Source organism: Carassius carassius, chromosome 3, assembly GCF_963082965.1.
Source record: "Carassius carassius chromosome 3, fCarCar2.1, whole genome shotgun sequence".
NCBI classification, from domain to species: Eukaryota; Metazoa; Chordata; class Actinopteri; order Cypriniformes; family Cyprinidae; genus Carassius; species Carassius carassius.
The window spans coordinates 40,850,204-40,869,623 of NC_081757.1; the positions used below are offsets into that span (position 1 = coordinate 40,850,204).

A 19,420-nucleotide genomic window follows, 5' to 3' on the forward strand; every position below is an offset into this window, starting at 1 on the left:
AGCCAACCAAGATTTGGAAAGGGTGTTGTGATGTTTGGTCTCCAAGAATCCTTCCTCCTGGAGCCAACAATTGTCTATGGTGGAGTACGCCCACAATACCTTACCAGTATCAGCTACGGGCCTATCTCCTTTTGAGTGTAGAGTAGGTTACCAGCCACCTATTTTTCCCAGTATGGAATATGAAGTTGCGGTCCCCTCCGTTCACGCCTTTGTCCAGAGGTGTCACCGCACTTGGACCAGAGCCCGCGAGACTCTACTCTAAGTGGGGGCGCGCACCAAGGCCAAAGCCGATCGCCACCGGTCTAGGCCTTCCGTATACGTCGTGGATCAAAAAGTGTGGCTTTCTACCAAGAATATTCCTCTCTGTTCCGTATCTAATAAATTGGCTCCCAAATTTATTGGCCCGTTTACTGTCAACAAGATCATTAGTCCGGTGGCAGTCCGCCTTAAACTCCCTCCTACGTACAGGAGAATTCATCCCGCCTTTCACGTATCCAAAATCAAGTCCGTATTTCATTCTCCCATTAATCCGCCTACCCCGGTTCCTCCTCCGCCGTGACTCGTAGATGGGGAGAACACCTATTTGGTCAATCGCATTCTGGACTATAGATGGAGGGGACGCGGATTTCAATACTTGGTGGACTAGGAAGGTTACGGTCCGGAGGAGAGAAGTTGGGTACCTGCTAGGGACATTCTGGATCACTCCCTTATCGATGATTACAATCGACAGGTAAGAGATTCTGGGGACGCCAGGAGGCGTCCTTAGGAGGAGGGGTACTGTCACGGTTCGTGAATGCACCGTCTCCAGCTGTATTCATGTTACGTCATGTTGATTGTTTCATGTGGGTGTTGCAGCTGATCATCTGATCATCTGATCAGCGGCAGGAGCTACTCATTCCAACTGCCTATTTAATGCCCTGTCTTTCGTCTCCTGTTTGTCAGATCGTTGTTTGAGGTCGTCCGTGTCTGATGTCTGATTCGTGTGTTCCTGCCTTGCTTTGTCTCCTGTTCGGTTTCTGTTGGATCATTACCTTTGCTCACGGATTATCGTCACCAGTGGATTTACCACCGCCATCATCATCATCAGCGCACTCAATTCACCTACTCACCAGTCTGTGCTGCCATCGCGGTTCCTGCGTCATTCTCCAACCTACCATCATCTCAAATATTATAATAAACTCCGTTAACTTGCTTTTGCCTCCTGTCCTTCATAATCCAGCGTCACAATATGTTTATATATTTAATGTATTTATATATGACATCATTTCTAAGAATATAAATATATACACTTAAATACATGTTAATATTTTCAAAGCATATGCTGTGTGTCTATATATACATAATAAATACTCACACATATATTATAATCTTGATTAATCAGAAATAATTTTAATACATTTAATCTTAGTATTTTAGTATTTTTTAAATACTTTATTCCAATCAACCTCTTTATTAGACTGCTGATTTCCTGCAGGGATATACTTGTATTTGAAATCCTATTTTATATTTAAATGCATTTAATCTTAGAATTTTTGTATACTTGTTGATGCAGAAATGAGCAGTCTAATAAAGAGGTAGATTGGAATAAAGTATTTTAAAAATACTAAAATACTAAGATAAAATGTATTTAAATAAAAAATAGTATTTGCTGTGTTTGCAGCTGCAAAGCTAATGAGCCTGCTTGCTTTTTTAAATAATATAAAGTCAAATACACATTGGATAAAACAATAAGCTCACATTAATTAGCTGAAATATGCAATGTTTTATAATAAAATGTACTTATATAGAAAATTAGAGCAGCTAATTAATTTGAGCTTATTGTTTTATCAGATGTGTATTTGACTTTAGAAGGCTATCTTCTTGTAGAATGTAATGCAATATATAATGTGATATTAATGTTGCAATTAATAGTTTGTTTAATAGTTTATTTGCCTAGTTGATAGTTAATGCTTTGCCAAATCATGTAAAAGGTTGTATTTAAATTGTTGACAAATAGCAACCAATCCCACTGCACTTAATCTTAATTTTTTTTTTATAAATTCGATAATTATCTTATGATGAACTTGTTGAAATGAACAAATAAACATTGCTTTCGTCTGATTTAATACAAATCTAGCAGGTCATAAGTTTTTCATAGAAGGGAGGTAATCACCAAAATTTAATTCTGCATAATTAAATGTATTTTTGTTCATGTATAAATAATTTGCTGAATTTGCATGAATGGATTTGGAGCTGTATAATATATTTAAATAATATTAATATATATATATATTACACCATTGTCATATTTATTTTCACAGTTACAATTGTTTTGATCATTTACTTCACAAAAATATCCAGTAGAGGGCGTAATATTATTATTTAGTGGTATTATTATTATTATTATTATTATTATTATTTAGCGGTGTTCTACTTCCTGTAGTGCGAATGAAATGCAACTGCTAACTATATATATGCTCTATGATAGATAGATAGATAGATAGATAGATAGATAGATAGATAGATAGATAGATAGATAGAACTTGAAATAAAAACTAACAAACAGCTTTACTGACCACGTGATGACGTAATTACGTCATGGCGCACACGAATAACTGATTTTTATTTTATTTTTTTTACAACCGGCGATTTAAAGCAAACCGTTCGAAAGAACCGATTCGCGTTGACGAGTCAGATTCCACACAAGCAACATGACTCGAGTAAACCCTTTAAAGGGCGTGGCTTGTTTTAACGATTTCGACATCCACCAATCAGCGTCGAGACAAGAACCTTCTTTGCGGACCACAAACCAATCAGCTGAGAGGAAGGCGGGGCTTACTGAGCGGAGACTCTGTCCGCTCGCTCACTAGAAGGAAGTGCAGCTGTATTTATTTTAATGCACACAAGTCTGACTCTTCATCTCTTCGGGTAAAATAACGTAATCCTCGACATCAGCACAGAGGGCTTTCACCCGGTTGTATGCATCTCCCCGCTAACGTTACATCTATAGCGGCAGAGGCTGTTTTCACCGGAGCAGCGGGGGTTAAGGTGGGCCTTGCCCGGATATCTGTCTGACGAGCGAACCGAGACCGATCCGGTACCCGCCTCGAGATAACCAGTACACTCAGTCCTCCGGAGAGCACACTCCGAGCCCTTCAGGACCATCACATACTAGCCAGATGGGTGAGTATCGCGAAACATGACGACTTGCAGATATCTGCTGAAGAATATGAACTCCTCATGATCAGTAATTAATATTAAACACACAAATGATGAATGCATGCTAGTGAGTGTGAGAGTGAGTGGCTCAGACAGTAACAGAGCGTGTTCACATTATAGATAGAGCCCATCCTTCAGAGACAGGCTGTGATGGATTATTAACACATGCACAACAGGACCACACATGCTCATCCTTCATTTCTGAGCTACTTCTATTCATCTGGCTCGGTGAGATGATCACCAGTGCTTGAAGACAATGAGTATTTAGATGTGGGATAAATAAACACGTCTCATATTTCTTAGACATCCCCAGTGCATCCCGGTCTTGTGTTGATTGACAGCCTGTGATGCAATACTTGACTCAAATATGTGAAGTAGACACCTGGAGATCAGTGCATGTGTGGTGAACATCCATGTCAAACCAATTCAGATGAATTTGAACAATCTGGATCATGAAACAGTTAGATGGTGAGTCGGCAGAAAAGCAGGTCACATATGAGCAGACATTTGCTCCAGCAGTAGTCACAAGTAACGTTATTTGACATAAAATCAGAAATATGTTCTTATTAGTGCTGACAAACGATTAATCACGATTAATTGCATCCCAAATAAACATTTTGTTTACATAATATATGTGTGTATATTTATTATGTCTATATATAATATATACACACACATATATATATATATATAAGAAAAATATTTTGTTTATATATTAAATGTATTTATCTGTTATATAATTAATATAAATATATGCATGTCAATACTTTCAAAATATATTCTATGTGTGTGTGTATTATTTTATATATACATAATAAATATACACAATATAAATATAAGACACACACATATATTATGTAAACAAAAACTTTTATTTTGCAATTAATCGTTGGACAGAACTAGTTCTTATTAACTGATGCTATCATTTATATTATTATTAATATCATATGTATGCTGTTACGTGTGTCATCTGTGCAAGTTTTAGGGCTTAAACACATTATTTTCTTTTCTTTCTTTAAAGGGATAGTTCAACCAGAAATTTACTCTCATGCTATTACTGTAATGTTCCTTTGACTTCCATTTAATGAACAAAACGCTGACAAATTATTTAAAAAAATATCATTTGATATGAAACCGACATTGACTTTACTACCGTAGTATGACGTGAAACAGCTAAAGAAATCTTAAAGCTTTTATTTCCATTACAGATTACAAATTAAAACTATTTAAAAAATGCATGAATGAATAATTCACAATATGATCAGTAACATGCATCAAGAAAAGAAATAGAATCAGCTCTGATTTCATGCCGAATTGAAAATAGAGCTGAACAAAAGTGAGATTGATCAGTTGACCTGTACACATTTCTTTCTTTTGTTAAACAATGAAGAACATATTTTGAAGAACGTTGATAATTGAATAGTTGCAGGTATCCATTGACTTCCATAGTTTTTTTTATTTCACATACTATAGATGTCAATGGGTACCAGCAATTGTTCAGCCACCAGCATTCTTCAAATCATCTTCTTTTGTGTTTAACAGAAAACAAACTCATACAGGTTTGAAACTACATGAGGGCGAGTAAATGATAACAAAATTATTATTTGTGTATGTGCTATCCCTCTATTTAAATCAAATGTGCGCATTTCGAAAATATTGCGCAACAAAATTAAGATAATTAATTTTATTTGCATACTATTTTGGCAGAGTTTGGTATAATTGCAACATATTAATTCACACCAAAAGCATGCTTGTCTGGATTCTGTTACCTCCAAATGCAGTGTTTTTATTATTTTAACATATGAAAACTTTTAGGTAATTTTAGCTTTTTTCAACAATTTGTCATTCAAATTCACTTTTTTGGTATCCAAACGAACACAAAGAAGACACAATCGTTTTGTGTAGAAAATTGCACCATATATTTGTTTATTTATTTTTTGCAGAAAACACTTTTTTTGTTTGATTTTATTTTCATTTGAACTTGGAGCTGGTTTAATAAGTATGTTTGTGTACTATAGTAGTTATGCTTTATGCAGGAGTATGATGTAGTTAAATTGCATCTGAAAGTTCAAGGGAATTTGTGCTTTTATTTCTTTTTTCTTGATTAAATATAAAGTAGACGGGTGATTTGATGATAGATCTGACTCATGGTCTCTGTTGGCCTTTCTCTCGACGTGATTTGTTGGGAGTCTGTTAATGGAACGAAGGCTTCACTGGCTTTAAACATCCCCAGAGTGACAACCATATTCACACTTTAATTGGCCTATGGTTGAGCTCTTCTACCTTAGTAAAGAGCCTCCAATCATGACAGATGTTTCTGTGAATCAGACAGTAGAGCATGGCATCTGCGACACCAAAGTCATGGGTCGAGTTCCCAGATAATGCATGAAAACTTTGCATTAAAGCGTCAGCAGAATGAGTGTATTATGATGAGTTCTGGGACCCGAGATCTGGACTCGACCCTGTTGACCTCAGTGCTCACTGTCTTAATGAAGTTCAGAAACATACAGACTTTAAGACAAACTTTTTTATTAGTAATTCTTATATTGGTATGTATAGTTATCAAATTAACCCTGTAAAGGATTAAGTAACTCTGAAAAAAAATCAGTTTTTTTTTTAAGTATTATATACAAAACACTGAAAAAAATCTAGAATTTATTATTATTTTTTTTTGCATATGTTGCATATTATATTTGATACATAAAAGTTTTATGGCTCATATATATAGTATAAGACAATATAGAGCTCATACTTGAGGACAAAGATTATTAATATAGAAAACGGCATCTTAGTCCGTATTTTAGCTCAGTTTGGGCTAAAATATATATATTGTTTTTATTTAGAGGCCAAAACTGAGCTAAAATATGGACTAAGATGCCGTTTTCTATATTAATGTGGCCAAAATTAAGAAGATATCATGATAGCTTGTTGAGTAAATCAAATGCATGTAAATATAATGCATTATTATATTTCCCAATAAATGTCTTCTTAATGAATGAATGAGGGATTTATTTTAGGAATTTATTTAATAAAAAATGTATTAAGGGGATAATAAAATGCTTACGTTATATAATCAAAGCTCTCTAAAGCTCTATTTTTTTTTTTAATGATGTCATTAGTTGCTTCTGTAAATGGTAATCTTGAAATATTACTTAGAATATAGAAGTAAATATCAAAATTACTTTATGAAAATCAGTAAAGATTTCACAGGAAGATAAATATTTTGATCAGTGATACTAAAAGGCCTTTGATTTGCAAAAAAAGTATAAACTGTCAATCAGAGGACAGAAGTAGATGTAGCATGCAGTAGATTGTCTACAGCAGTTAATTGATTTGGGCTCCTTGAGAACGCCGTGCTTTATAGAAATAGGTGATTTGTCGTTTCATGATTTTGTGCAGTTGTAAACCACTGAAGAGATAAAGCTGTCCATTATTTCTCGTCCATCAGCAGATAACCTGAGCGAAGCCCTGAAGACGCTGAAGCTCTCGTCAGCAGACAGTGTCGAGGGCTGCTTGGACTGCCTGCTCAAAGCTTTGGCCCAAAATAGTAAGTCTGCATGTCTTTTATATAGCTGTTCATTTTCCTCGTTCGTCACAGCATCAGCTGAAATGAAGAATGATTGAAAAGGGCAGGAGCCTTGACTTAAGGACAGCTTAGGCCTCTTATATTCAGATTAATGTGGGACTGAACTAAATCCATTTTGATGATAAAAACCTTGCAGCTATTTTTTATTCTGCTGTGTCACATTGGCAAGAAAAAAGTAGCCAACTGAAAACCTGATTAAATGTAAATGGAAGGCATGCGTTTTAGTTAAAAAAATTGGTTTTTAGTAGTAGTTAGCAATAACAGAACTATTGTAAATATGACTTTGTTAGCAGGCGGATAAGAACCTGTTCCTAGGTTTGTTGTGCTCTAAAATGTATTAGTTTCAGCAGCTAGTTACTGCTTTTTATATGTGGTTGTGTAAAACCTCCCCACAAACCAACATTGGTGTTAACATCAGTGTAACTGGTTGAGAGACTTGATAGGTTTTCTGGTGCAGATGCAGAATGAAAATCTGTCCCACCAATCTTTTCTAGTAATCATGAACCACTTTAAAGGACATGTACATTGTGGAAATTCATTGTTCAAAAAGTGAACCCTGTGTAAGTCCTAAATGGACCATTTTCACAATTCTGGTGCTCTCAGAAGAGGAAGCCATCGTACAAGGATAGGTTTCTATAGTGGTGAATGGAAGACAACAGCAAATGTGATTTTTGTGTTTCCATTTGCTCTGATAGTGACATTTCCAATAGATTTTGATTATGGCTGTCAGAAGAGTGAAAGATGTCAAATTTACCATCATAACCTCAGACATGTGTTGAAACACTCTTGCAGCGCTTTAAAAAGGTGACTGTAATTTATTGCCAAGGTACTATCATATAATCTACTGATGTTCCTGGCTCTGTTTTCAGATGTTGAGACCAGTGGAAAGATCCAGGAGATGGGTGTTCTTGGCAGGATGCCTGCTCTTCTGTCTGCGCAGAACTCATGCACACCTAAAGTAGCCAACATCATTGCAGAGGTGGCCAAAAATGGTAAGTGCTCCTGCATCGCCAGTTGTTGCTTCCTACATCATTTTGGACTTACTGACACCTAAGGGTGTGGATGCAAGTTCATGCAGAAGTCCACAGTGGCTTAAACCAGCCTATTCTGACAAGGAGATCCTCATATTTACAACACAATCATAGGCAGAGCGTGTGTTGGCTGCGGGCAAAAATGCCTCTTAATTGGACAAAAATGGGCCTGTATAAAACAAATCTAATCTATTATGTCTGTTGCTAAATGGTAGAAAAACAAACAAACAAACACATTTAAAATAGTAATCGTAAAAAAACTATCGATTAATTCAAATTTAATGTTTTGCCACTATTTAATTTTTTAGAAATCGAGGAATCACGATTTTGAATAGAGATATTACCAAATGTTAGAATTAGACACTGACAATATGCCGGTGATAACAGTTAATGGAGAAGAACAATCAGTCACATGTCAGCATACGAGATTAACCGCTCGTGTGTGACGTGCTCATATCGCTAGTTGCCATTCACACAGAATGCACTCCCTTGTTGTCAAAGATGTGACATGGGCCGTGGAATAATAAAAAAAAGGCAAGGAGATGGGAGTGAACTTTTAACTTAAATGCCGTTTAATGCCGTTTAAGGCATGAGATGCCGCAAGAGACGCGAACGCAACAGTCAAGCGCATCCATGTTTATATAGAAAAACTATGGAAAAGCAGCGCAAGCAAATAAAAAACCAGTAAAGAACCACTACTGCATGTCTTATATATCACGTTTGCATCATGGTGACAGGCTGAAAGAATTTCCTTTAACTAGAGGGTTAATAAAGAAAACGTCTTTTGGATCATGTTGTAGTTACATTTTTAATTTGACTTGTTAAAAATAGCTAGAAATCTAGATTTTTTTTTTTTTTTGCCAAATCGGCTTGCCCTAGTTATCAGTCATAACTTCTGGAGAGAAATAGCGCAGACACTGGACTAAGATGAGTGTAAAATGGAGTATAGTTTGAAAGTCTGCACGTTCAGCCAATTCAGACAGCGTGTCAGAAGCATGTCAAAATTTTTATCATATTAAATGTTAAAAATAATGGTTTTCAATAATACTGCTATAATTAATACAATTAGATACAATTGAGGGGAAATTCATGTAATAGTGACATCATTAGCATTATTGATATCATGGTACTGGTCTTAATAAATAGGTAACTTGGTAAAAAAAAACCTAAATAATAAAAATATTTAAAATATATTACCATATTTGTTGTTTCTACATTAATTTGGAGGTTCAGTGTGAAATTGACAATATAAATATATTAGTATGTGATTAATCACGATTAATTACAAAAAATTGCGATTAGTTAATTTTTTTATGGATTGGCAGACAGCACTAATGGTAAACTTTTATACGGTGTATGTTTGTGTTGGTAATGTTATTTAATCTTACCGCAGAGTTTGAAAATTTTCTAGTTTTATAGGCCCCCGAGGAAGAGATTGGGACGGCCCCCACCCCTTTGTTCCCCTTCAAATGTTCAATTCGATTATCCAGCCCTCCAATAAAGCTAATTATAAAGCCCTGCTATAATATCAGTGTTTCCCACAGAATTAGATTCTATTTGTGGTGGTGCGGTGTTTGGGGGGGGGGGGTTTAAGTTAAATATATCATATATATATATATATATATATATATATATCATAAATATATCTCATATATTTTTAGTGACAAGTACACATTTCCATTGCCAACACTTAGCCATTGCTACACTTTCTATGCTATGACTGCTCCACAGACTTCTTGTTGCAAATTTTGCTCACACACAGACACACAAACCTGGGGGGTATTCCAGAAAGCAGGGTTAACTTACCGTGAACTAAAACCTGAACTCTCGGTTGATTAACCCCAAACCTTGCTTACTCGAGGTATGTGGTTCCAAAAACTTGTCCGGGAGTAAGTTAATTCAACTCAGAGTATGTTCCTGGTTAAGACTCAAGACATTCTCAACAGAGCGACGAATCGACGAGTCACTATAGAAACGGACGCTAAGAAAAAGCGCGCCATGCTGTTTCTTTCTTCTTCTTTTGTTAATTAGTTGTTTACATGCTTAGAGCATATCGCCACCTAATTGATGGCTGTGTAATCATTTTTATTTTTTTCCATTTAATCTTTAATACTTGAGAATGTGAATTATATTGTTTGTTTTATGCTAATTATACATTAAGTCATATCAGATATGTATTTTGATTTAGAATTTAGACATTATAGAAAAATGCCACTCCATGCAGTGAGATATAACATATAATAAATAAAATATATAAATATATATATAAGTTAAACATTACCTTGTCATAGTGTTTTATAATTTATACATACCTCTTAATACATAATTTACAGATAACTCTTATATATGCCAATAAAAGAAATAATCATATTAGAATAATAAATTACCTTATTTATTACTTATATTAGCGCTTCCTCATTAACATATATATATATATATATATATATGTATGTTAAGTGAACTAATCCTGGAAGCTCTGGAGCAGGTTATGTTCAGAGAGTGAGTTGCTATGACAACTAACATAACCTGAAAGTTACCTCCGTTTTTGGAACCGAAAGCAGAGGTTATCCGCTTACTTACTCCTAAACTTACCAGGGTAAGTCACATAACCTGCTTTCTGGAATACCCCCCTGGACCTGGAGATGGACACACACACACACACACACACACACACACACACAAACAAACAAACACAAACAAACAAACACACGCACACACACTCAAACTCACAAACTTACTAACACACTCAAACACAGGCTCACACACTCAAACATTCAAAAAGACACACACACACTCTCACACACACACACACACACACACACAGGCTCACACACACACCAAACTGGACCTGGAGGTGGACACACACAGACTCTGACACACACACACAAACCTGGAGATTGAGGTGGACAAAAACCAACACACACCAACCTGAACCTGGAGATAATAATAATATAATGTCTAGTCTGGTGGCTGTGATATATATAAACCTACCAACGTCCGTTGCCATGATTTTTGGAATAACTGATCGCGAGAGGAAAAAAATGACGTTTTAGTCGCATAACATCGGTTAATGGAAACGCCGTCATTTCGCAATAGTTGTTTATCGATATTTAGAAGAAGAAGAAAACACAAAAGTTTTGCGCCAATCTGTAATGGAAACGCGACAGCGCTTAACATAGACTAACTTCTCAGAGTTATGTTGAGCAACAGTGTTCATTACTAACCATTCAACTCCGGATTGATTCTGGGATCTTCGCTGGGGGAATAAGCATTAAGCACCGGCAACAATCCGTGTTTTGATTCAGATCGTGTTCGAAGAGGAGGGGCTAGTCGTGCGTACCTCCGTTGTCAGTTTGTGAGAGGGAGGGAGCAAGCAGCGCGCAGCTCTACAATAAAATACAATTGTACCCATATTAAATAGTTTAAAAATCAGAATCAATCCGTGGCGGTCAGCGTTGATATTACCACAAATTAATGAATGTATGGGAAACCCTGAATATTATTCCAATGATGATACAATTACACTGGGCCCATGTTATGCCATTTATTTAGTCTACTGATATAACTAAAATATACATTGTGCGTGTTCAAAAATGACTGTTCAGTTCTTCAGAGATATATTTTTGTAATGTAAGGGAAAAAAAAAACCTGATGGTATAATAATATAATCAATGTCTTAATTTTTAGCCTTAATATACTGCCTTCATTTCACTAGCCTTAATAAACCTGTTTCGCCACTCAGGTCTGTTTGTTTGTCTCTGCTTTTCTCTGCTATTTCACTGATGCTGCAGTCAAGTCTGTGGCTGTTCATGCATGTCTTTATTAATATTAAGCTATAAGATCAGCCCAGTGGAACCAGTCGATCTCAAAACAGACAAACAGATAAAAATAGAGTTGACTCATAAACACACCGCACTATGCGTGATTCAGTCCTCCGATAGGCAGTGCTATATTAGAAAATGAATATTTATAACCGCAGTAAGCACTTTTAATTTACTACTCTTTATAAAATGTAATTTCAAAAAATGCATGCACGCGGATGACGAAAAGGACATAATGCAGACAGTGTGCGGACGGCCGAAGTATACTTGATCTTTATCAGTGACGCACGATGTATGTGGCATTGCATTATAAGGTTATGTTAGCCCATCCAGTTGAAGCCACTACAAAAAAAAAAAAAAAAACATCAATGTGGAGAAGATCTTGTTTACATCAAAACTGAAACCAAGCCGCTCACACAGAAAGCATATTTCGCGCATTTTCTAGAGGAACACCCTTGGACTCGCGTCTCGCACAAGAGAGCCGCATGTTTAGAAAGACATGTAAAATTAATGTATTTAAATTAATTTTCTAAAAATTTCTCAAGACTTTATGTTGGGTTTTTGTTCCCCATCCCACTGCATCTCATGTTTTTAAATGAAAAAAAAATTGTTCTGTGTGACTGGGTTTCCGCCCTTTTATTTATTTAACAGTGCATGCATACATGATGCTGTTTTGTTTATAGTTCTTTAAGCAACTTAATTAATAATAATTGGTTCATAAAAATTATTTTAAATATTTTGTTGTTTTTTTTACAGTCATGTATTCTAATGCTTTGAATAAACGTGCAGTAATATTTTTATCGATGCGCTATCTTTAGGCCTCAGAAGAGAAGCAAAAAGCTTTCTTCACCCTAACTGAAATTATGCATTTTAAATTTTAATACAATTCGAATTTTGATCATATTTAAGTAAAAAATTCGAATTTAGTTTTTCAGCTATTTTGACAGCCCTAGGCGATTCTAGCCCGAATCTGTATCTGTATGCATGAGACTGTCTGAATACCGGCAGAATTCACATTTCTGTTGTAAAAAGAGAAACATTGTGCAGAAGTATTATTTGCGTGTGTCCGAAGCTGCAGTTGCTGTGTGATGCGTGTTCCAAAAAAAAAAAAAAAGCTGGACTCGCTCCAAAAAAAAAATTAAGGAAGATAACCTTTGTTTTTATGTAGGCCTAGAAAATGTATATATTTACAATACTTAAATATAATTAATATTCTTTTATTGCTTTTGCATATGTAGTTTGAAGCGTAAAAAAAAAATTGGTTGGTCTTAACGCAAATTTACAATTGGCAAGTCGGTCGGACTAAAAGCAAAAAAAAATAAAAATTGAGTCGGTCCTAAATTGACATGGTCGGTCGGGTTACGGCAAACAAGAATATTTTTAAGGATGGCCTTATATATTAATATTCATTACATGTAGGTTTTCTCTTTAAAAACATGCATTACAACGCAATACACAACACAACGCTTGTTAATGGGCGTACTGTTTCTGTCACACGCTTGAGGTATTTTCGGCCAATCACAATGCACTGGATAGCTGGCCAATCAGAGCACACCTCGCTTTTCAGAAGGATGAGATTTGTTAAAATCTATGCACTTCAGAAGGCGGGGCATAAGGAGAAACAATAATGTGGTAAATGTGTTTTTTTTTTTACCTTAAACCACATAAACACATTTCATTACACCAAATAATGTTATTTTCAGCAACGACAGATGACACCTTTATCTGGGTTGAATAACAGCTTGGCACAATAAACTAGAATACAGGAGAGCTTTCTCTGTGGAGCTGAGGATCTGTTTTTCCTTTTTGCTTTGTAGATGTAATTTCATTCTGTTTTTGAACTCTGTTTCACAGAAACAGTCATTCGCCATCAGATAAGTTACCTTGCTTATGCAACAGCAAATCGGCAATTCAATTTATTGTGTGAACACATCAGCGCAGCATGTAATTCTGTGTTTTTTGACCATCTTAATTAGTCTCTTTGATCACTGGTTTTTAAGTACTAAATCTTTAAAATATATATATATATTTGTTATTAGCCTGGTTTACATTATGCAGGCTCAACTTGCAGTCCTGCAGAATCAGTGTGCTTCTTCACCTTAAGCTTTTAGTCTAATTACACAAGTGTTTCTTTAAAGCGCACTTCAGACAGATAGAGATGGGGTTTGGAAGTGTATGGAGAATGCCTGAGATAAAAAGGTTAAAATAATGTATGGCCTTTCGCAGTTTGCTAGGTAGCTAATGACAGTGGCCTGCTGGTGTGCCAGATCTCTGGCAGCTCCTGCTGGCATTCAGCTGTCAGCGTCCCTCGGGGAACCTCTGCGTTTCATCTGCAATGTCTCCAGCACTTTCTAACAGGAGCAGGATACATTCTAGGATTTAAGCGATGCATTTGCTACAGTACAGTTTACTGAGCTGTTACTTTGGTACATTGATTAGGGTAATTCCTTAGCACCGGTGTTGTTGTTAACTAAAACTATTAAAAATGGTTGAATAAATCAATAAATAAAATGTTATTTTAAGTGTATTAATTGAATTAAAGCTGAAATAAATTCTATAACTTAGGTGAAAAACTTGAACTTGCGCACTAAACTTTCCATGAGAAGCCATTATTTACATAATTTTTCTTGAATTTCAAACATTTCAACATTTCAAAATATTTAATTGTTTTGGTTAGTTAATTTTTTTTTAAATGTGACTGATGCTGCTTGTCAGTGTTGTTAATGTTGATTAAAATGAAATTGTTTATTTATTTATGCTAATTCAAATATCTGAAATAAAATTAAACCGATTCAAACAAAATAACAAAAAAATCTTAAATGTTGCATTGGCAGCTAACTGAAACAAAATACATTAAAATTGTTTTTATTTAATAGAGTTTAGTATGTCAAAGTAAAACTAAACAGAAATATTTAAAAGCTAATAAAAATGCACAAAACAAAATTATTGTAACTTGTACCAAATTAAAAAGAAAAATGAAAATATACAAATAAAAACTAATTAAAAATTTTAGGATATCAAAAAGTTATAAACAAAATTATATAGTGTACTAAATGATTATTACATTTATATATGTAATAATATCGTTTTGCCAGTATTATCGGCCGATATGAGCCTATCGCCGATATATCGGTATCGGCGAATATGCTGTCAATATGAACCTTTTCTTTTTTACATAACATATAATGCAGATAAAATGCTTGAAATGGTGTAGTTTGTCCAGCAGAGTGTCCATTGTTTGCTACTGATGATCTGGATGAAATGCTGTGAAAGCTTAAAGGCATATTGCATGTTAAAAAAATTCTAAATAATATATAACATTGTATGAAAAATACCATATGAACAGTTACTGCAGTATTTGAAAATGTTTTACAAGACGTGAGGGGACAAATTTAGAAGGAAAAAGTGACTGTTTCCTTGACAGTTCTTAAAAACCACTTTTTTTTTCTAACATCGCGTCATATTGCGTCAAGAGAGGGAGTCTTGTGCTGCATTCTGTTTTGAGTAGGCTCGAGTCAGTGTTTTCGGTAGTTATTTTTATTTCACACACAAGTGTATTTTAAACAATTCCAGAGAGAAAAGGCAAAAGGGTACTTTGTTACACGCGCGCAGTTCTCCAGGTGCACAGCCGCACACACATGAAGCGCACACGTGTTTCAGACGCCGGGCGAACACCGAAATGAATCCTCTTCTGAAAAGACACATACACATAAAATTATGACAAAATACCCATCTCGACAATCATTCAGGTAAACGCAGTCAGTTATGTCTCAAGTGAATGAAAACGTGTGTATAATCATATCAGATCCGTGCATCAGGTCTTAAAGGGACAGCGTCCTATAAATACTGCTGCTGTCATTAATGATCATCAAACAACAAAAAAAAATCTATATTTGATTCCTATAGTAAACTCTATGCAGTGTTACTTTCCGTAATTATTACATTTCTGTATTTGAATACTACTAACCTTATTTTACATACATATTGTGTTGTATTTATCTATGCTTGTTTTATATATCTAATTTGTGTATTTGTTCTTATTTGTTCTCTTGTCTCTTTAATTATGTTTAAACTTTCTTAATTAATCTAGTAGTATTTGCTGTGGTATCATAGAAGTAGTAATAATGGTATCATAGAAGTAATAAATGGATAGCAAGTTAAATTCAAATAATTTTTTCTTGCTGATCTGAAAAATGATCCGATCTGTGGATCAAAAACTGTTGTGTGATTCGAACCGTGAGATTTGTAATCTGTGTAATCTGTAACCTATCACATCTCCAAAGTAACCTGGTAAATTATCAGCAGATTTTTCTAGTCAGTCAGTGTTTATCTAATAAAGTTTTATTGCGCTGAAAGGGTTGTTTCTCTGCAGAATTCATGAGGAGCCCGTGTGTGGAAGCAGGCCTCATTCCTCCACTGGTTCAGCTGCTAAACTCTAAGGACCAGGAGATACTGCTCCAGACGGGACGAGCCCTCGGCAACATCTGCTACGACAGCCGTAAGTGCCCATTATCACCCCCTCAGCCGCATCTACTGTGAGACCTCTCCGAGTGTCTGGGATGATCTGAAGGGGAGCTGCTGCTACAGTTGTCCGAATGAGTGACATGAGGCGGGCAGAGCAGCTGATAGTTGAGCACTTTTTCATTCCACACATGGTTTCCAAAGGTAATTGTACAAGAGCTTATACCATTGCTGAATTCTTGATTCTGATTGGTTGAAGACGTCCCAATAGTGTTTGGTGATATGCTCAATTGTCATATCGACCTGTCGTCAGCCTGCGATATCAGGCTGATAAAACACAATATTATCGTGTTAATTAATTTCATAGCCAGAAAGTGAACCGATTCCAGTGTAAGGCAAGGCTCAAAGCAGCCTAATGTTTTTAATATGTGACCCTGGACCACAAAACCATTCTTAAGTGTCAATTTAAAGAAGTTTTCCATTAATTTATGGTTTGTTAGAATCAGACAATATTTGGCCGAGATACAACTATTTGAAAATCTGGAATCTGAGAGTGCAAGAAAATCAAAATTTTGAGAAGTTGTCCAAATTAATTGTTAGCAATGTATATTACTAATCATAAATCAAGTTTTGATATGTTTATGGTAGAAAATTCGCAAAATATCTTCATGGAACATGATCCTAACTTAATATCCTAATGATTTTTGGCATAAAAGAAAAATCTATAATTTTGACCCATAAAATTATTTTTTGGCTATTGCTACCAATATACCCCAGCGACTTAAGACTGGTTTTGTGCTCCAGGGTCACATGTGACTGAATTTGAATTTAACATGATAATAATTCAATAGAAACATTGTAAGCGAATTATAATGCTTACATTTCCTGAGTTATTCAAAAAGCAGCTACAGAAAATGAGCAAAGAACATAATCACAAGCTCAGTCTAGCGCGAGTTTATGCACATATTATGATATTATGCACATGCTATGCCCATTGTTGTCCATGATGAGAGAATTTGCGAGAGAGCAGTGAGCAACAAAACTCAGCGATGACTCATCTGAACGCATCTGATTGGCCACTGCATTCATAATCTCAACGTAATCCCGTGTGATTGGTTATAACGCACAACGCTGTAAAAACATGCAAAAATAATTATGATGGAACAAATAAGCCCTAATATTGATTAGCATTATAAAGAGATCAATATCTCTGAGTATCGTCTATAAACAATACTATCGTCTATCGGCACACTACGTCCCAACGTGAATGTGGTGGAAGAGGAATAATTAGACTCTAGACTGTTGAATTATTGAATTCGTGCACAGTTTCGCATCAATAATTAAGTAGTCCATTGGTGATTATTTTGTAAATGAATCATATTGATGACCTAGCAGTGGTTGATAATTTAAATTATATCACATTTTTTCCTCCTTTCGTTGTAGAGAGATTGTACAAATATTTTAAGGCTGTAATGTGTTTTTCTTTGTAATCTTAACCATACAGTGGTGACATTTACTGTATGTTATATATATATATATATATATATATATATATATATATATATATATATATATATATATATATATATATATATATATACAATATATATATATCTGAAACCTTTGGGACGAGTCGAGTTTAGGGAAATAAAAAGAGCTTTGTCTGTATGAAAAACGGGAAGTTGAGGAGCTCTCAGGATCGAGAGATTTTGACTGATGGAAAGACGAGGATGCAGACGTTTTTCTGGAGATTTATTGAATTTAATCCAGTGACTCGCATCTGTGGCTCTTTAAACCTGTTAAACATAAATCATATGTCAGAAAGTAGTTTCTCAAAGTGTGATTTTTACTCTATTTGTGTTTATTTTAGTGTACTACTGTGTAATAACATTGACAAATTCACTTTTAAGGGGTATTTACAATTGAAAATTTACAGTTGAAAAATATTGCTGACTCATACTGCACTGCATAGATTGTTTTTCAGTCGAAAGCTCTCTAGAGCGGGAATTTCACTCCCATAACACCCAACCAATTAGCAGGCAGCAAATCATGCTTCAGTGCTGTGGGCTAACTATAGCCTGGTGGCTTTAAAATAATGGACGAGCATGTCGTAATGTACCACCTAACCTTGATGTTTAATAAAAAATACATCAAAAATGAGAAAGAAAACTGCAGTTTTATTATGCAGCTGATATAATGAGTCTTCTGCTCATGTGAGTGCGCTCAATATTTTTACAGTGAACCTTTAAAACAGTTAATTTCTTTATGTATGTATTTATTTATCTGTTTGTAAGTAGCTGATACTGTATGAAGGGAAGGAAAATTCCACCACACAGGAAAAAAAAAAACATAATTATAACATAAAAAAAGGTAATAATTTTGACATGAAGTCAAAATCTCTCCAAAAATTAAATAAAGTAAAAAAAAAAAGTCATAATTGTGACTTAGTATTTTAGATTTGAATCGTCAATTGTGACTTTATCTGATAATTTTGACTTTTTCATACTGATGACTTATGTCATTAATTTGAATTTTATTTCATAATTATAAATTTAAAGCATTTTTATTTCAAAATGGGGACTTGGTATCTCATTTGTTTTTACTTTCTATTTCAAAATACCTCATCTAATTTTGACTTTTTACGTCCTAATTGTGACTTTTTATCTTATAAAGATCTTATAATATCAACTTTTTATTTCACAATTGTCACAATCACTTAGTATATCATACTTTTGACTTTTTGATTTATAATTTAGTATACTGTTTATCATAATTACAAATGTTTTATTTCATACATATGACTTTGTGTATACTATGAATGCATCAGATAGAGGTATATTATATATATATATATCTACAGCAGTGACAGATATATAGTAAGATATAAACCGATTCACAGAAGTATTTAATAATAATTTTGCTTTTTAATTATTATTTGAATGGTTTTTAATTCTAATATGTGACCCTGGAGCACAAATCCAGTCTTAAGGGTAAATTTTTTTTAAATTGAGATGTTTACATCATCTGAAAGCTGAATAAGTAGATGTCCAAATACTTATAACAGAGAGACACAAATGGCATTGCATCAGAAGCCCTTGGCAAACGGACACAGATGTGTTTAATGGTGAAGCTGAACTTGATCCCGGATGGCTCTGACCCTTTGTCATCATCATGCATTTCACTCAAGGCTTCGTGGGCTTGCAATCCCCACACAGAAGCTGTCTTTTTCACTGCACCGCATCCAAAACCCATCAAAGGAGCCAATTTGGGAATCGTTCAATGTCTTTGTTTTCAGTATTCAGATCTTTTACTTTGTTTTGTTG

At 34.8% G+C, this 19,420-nt stretch overlaps 1 protein-coding gene across 4 annotated transcripts in view; it reads left to right on the forward strand.

Annotated features, from left to right (window-relative positions):
- The first annotated feature begins 2,771 nt into the window (after nucleotides 1-2,771).
- Nucleotides 2,772-19,420, forward strand: part of LOC132126990 (rap1 GTPase-GDP dissociation stimulator 1-like) — a 43,269-nt gene continuing 26,620 nt past the window's right edge. For 2 of the 4 annotated variants that reach the window (XR_009427478.1, XM_059538612.1), the window contains exons 1-4: nucleotides 2,773-3,162; nucleotides 6,647-6,745; nucleotides 7,654-7,776; nucleotides 16,009-16,134. Coding sequence is in view for 3 of the 4 variants with exons in the window: in XM_059538612.1 (XP_059394595.1) it covers nucleotides 3,159-3,162; nucleotides 6,647-6,745; nucleotides 7,654-7,776; nucleotides 16,009-16,134 (352 nt within the window). In the remaining variant the exon portion in view is untranslated. Of the gene's footprint in view, nucleotides 3,163-6,646; nucleotides 6,746-7,653; nucleotides 7,777-16,008; nucleotides 16,135-19,420 lie in introns of all 4 variants that reach the window. The other 2 variants (XM_059538622.1, XM_059538629.1) reach the window with 2 other exon arrangements.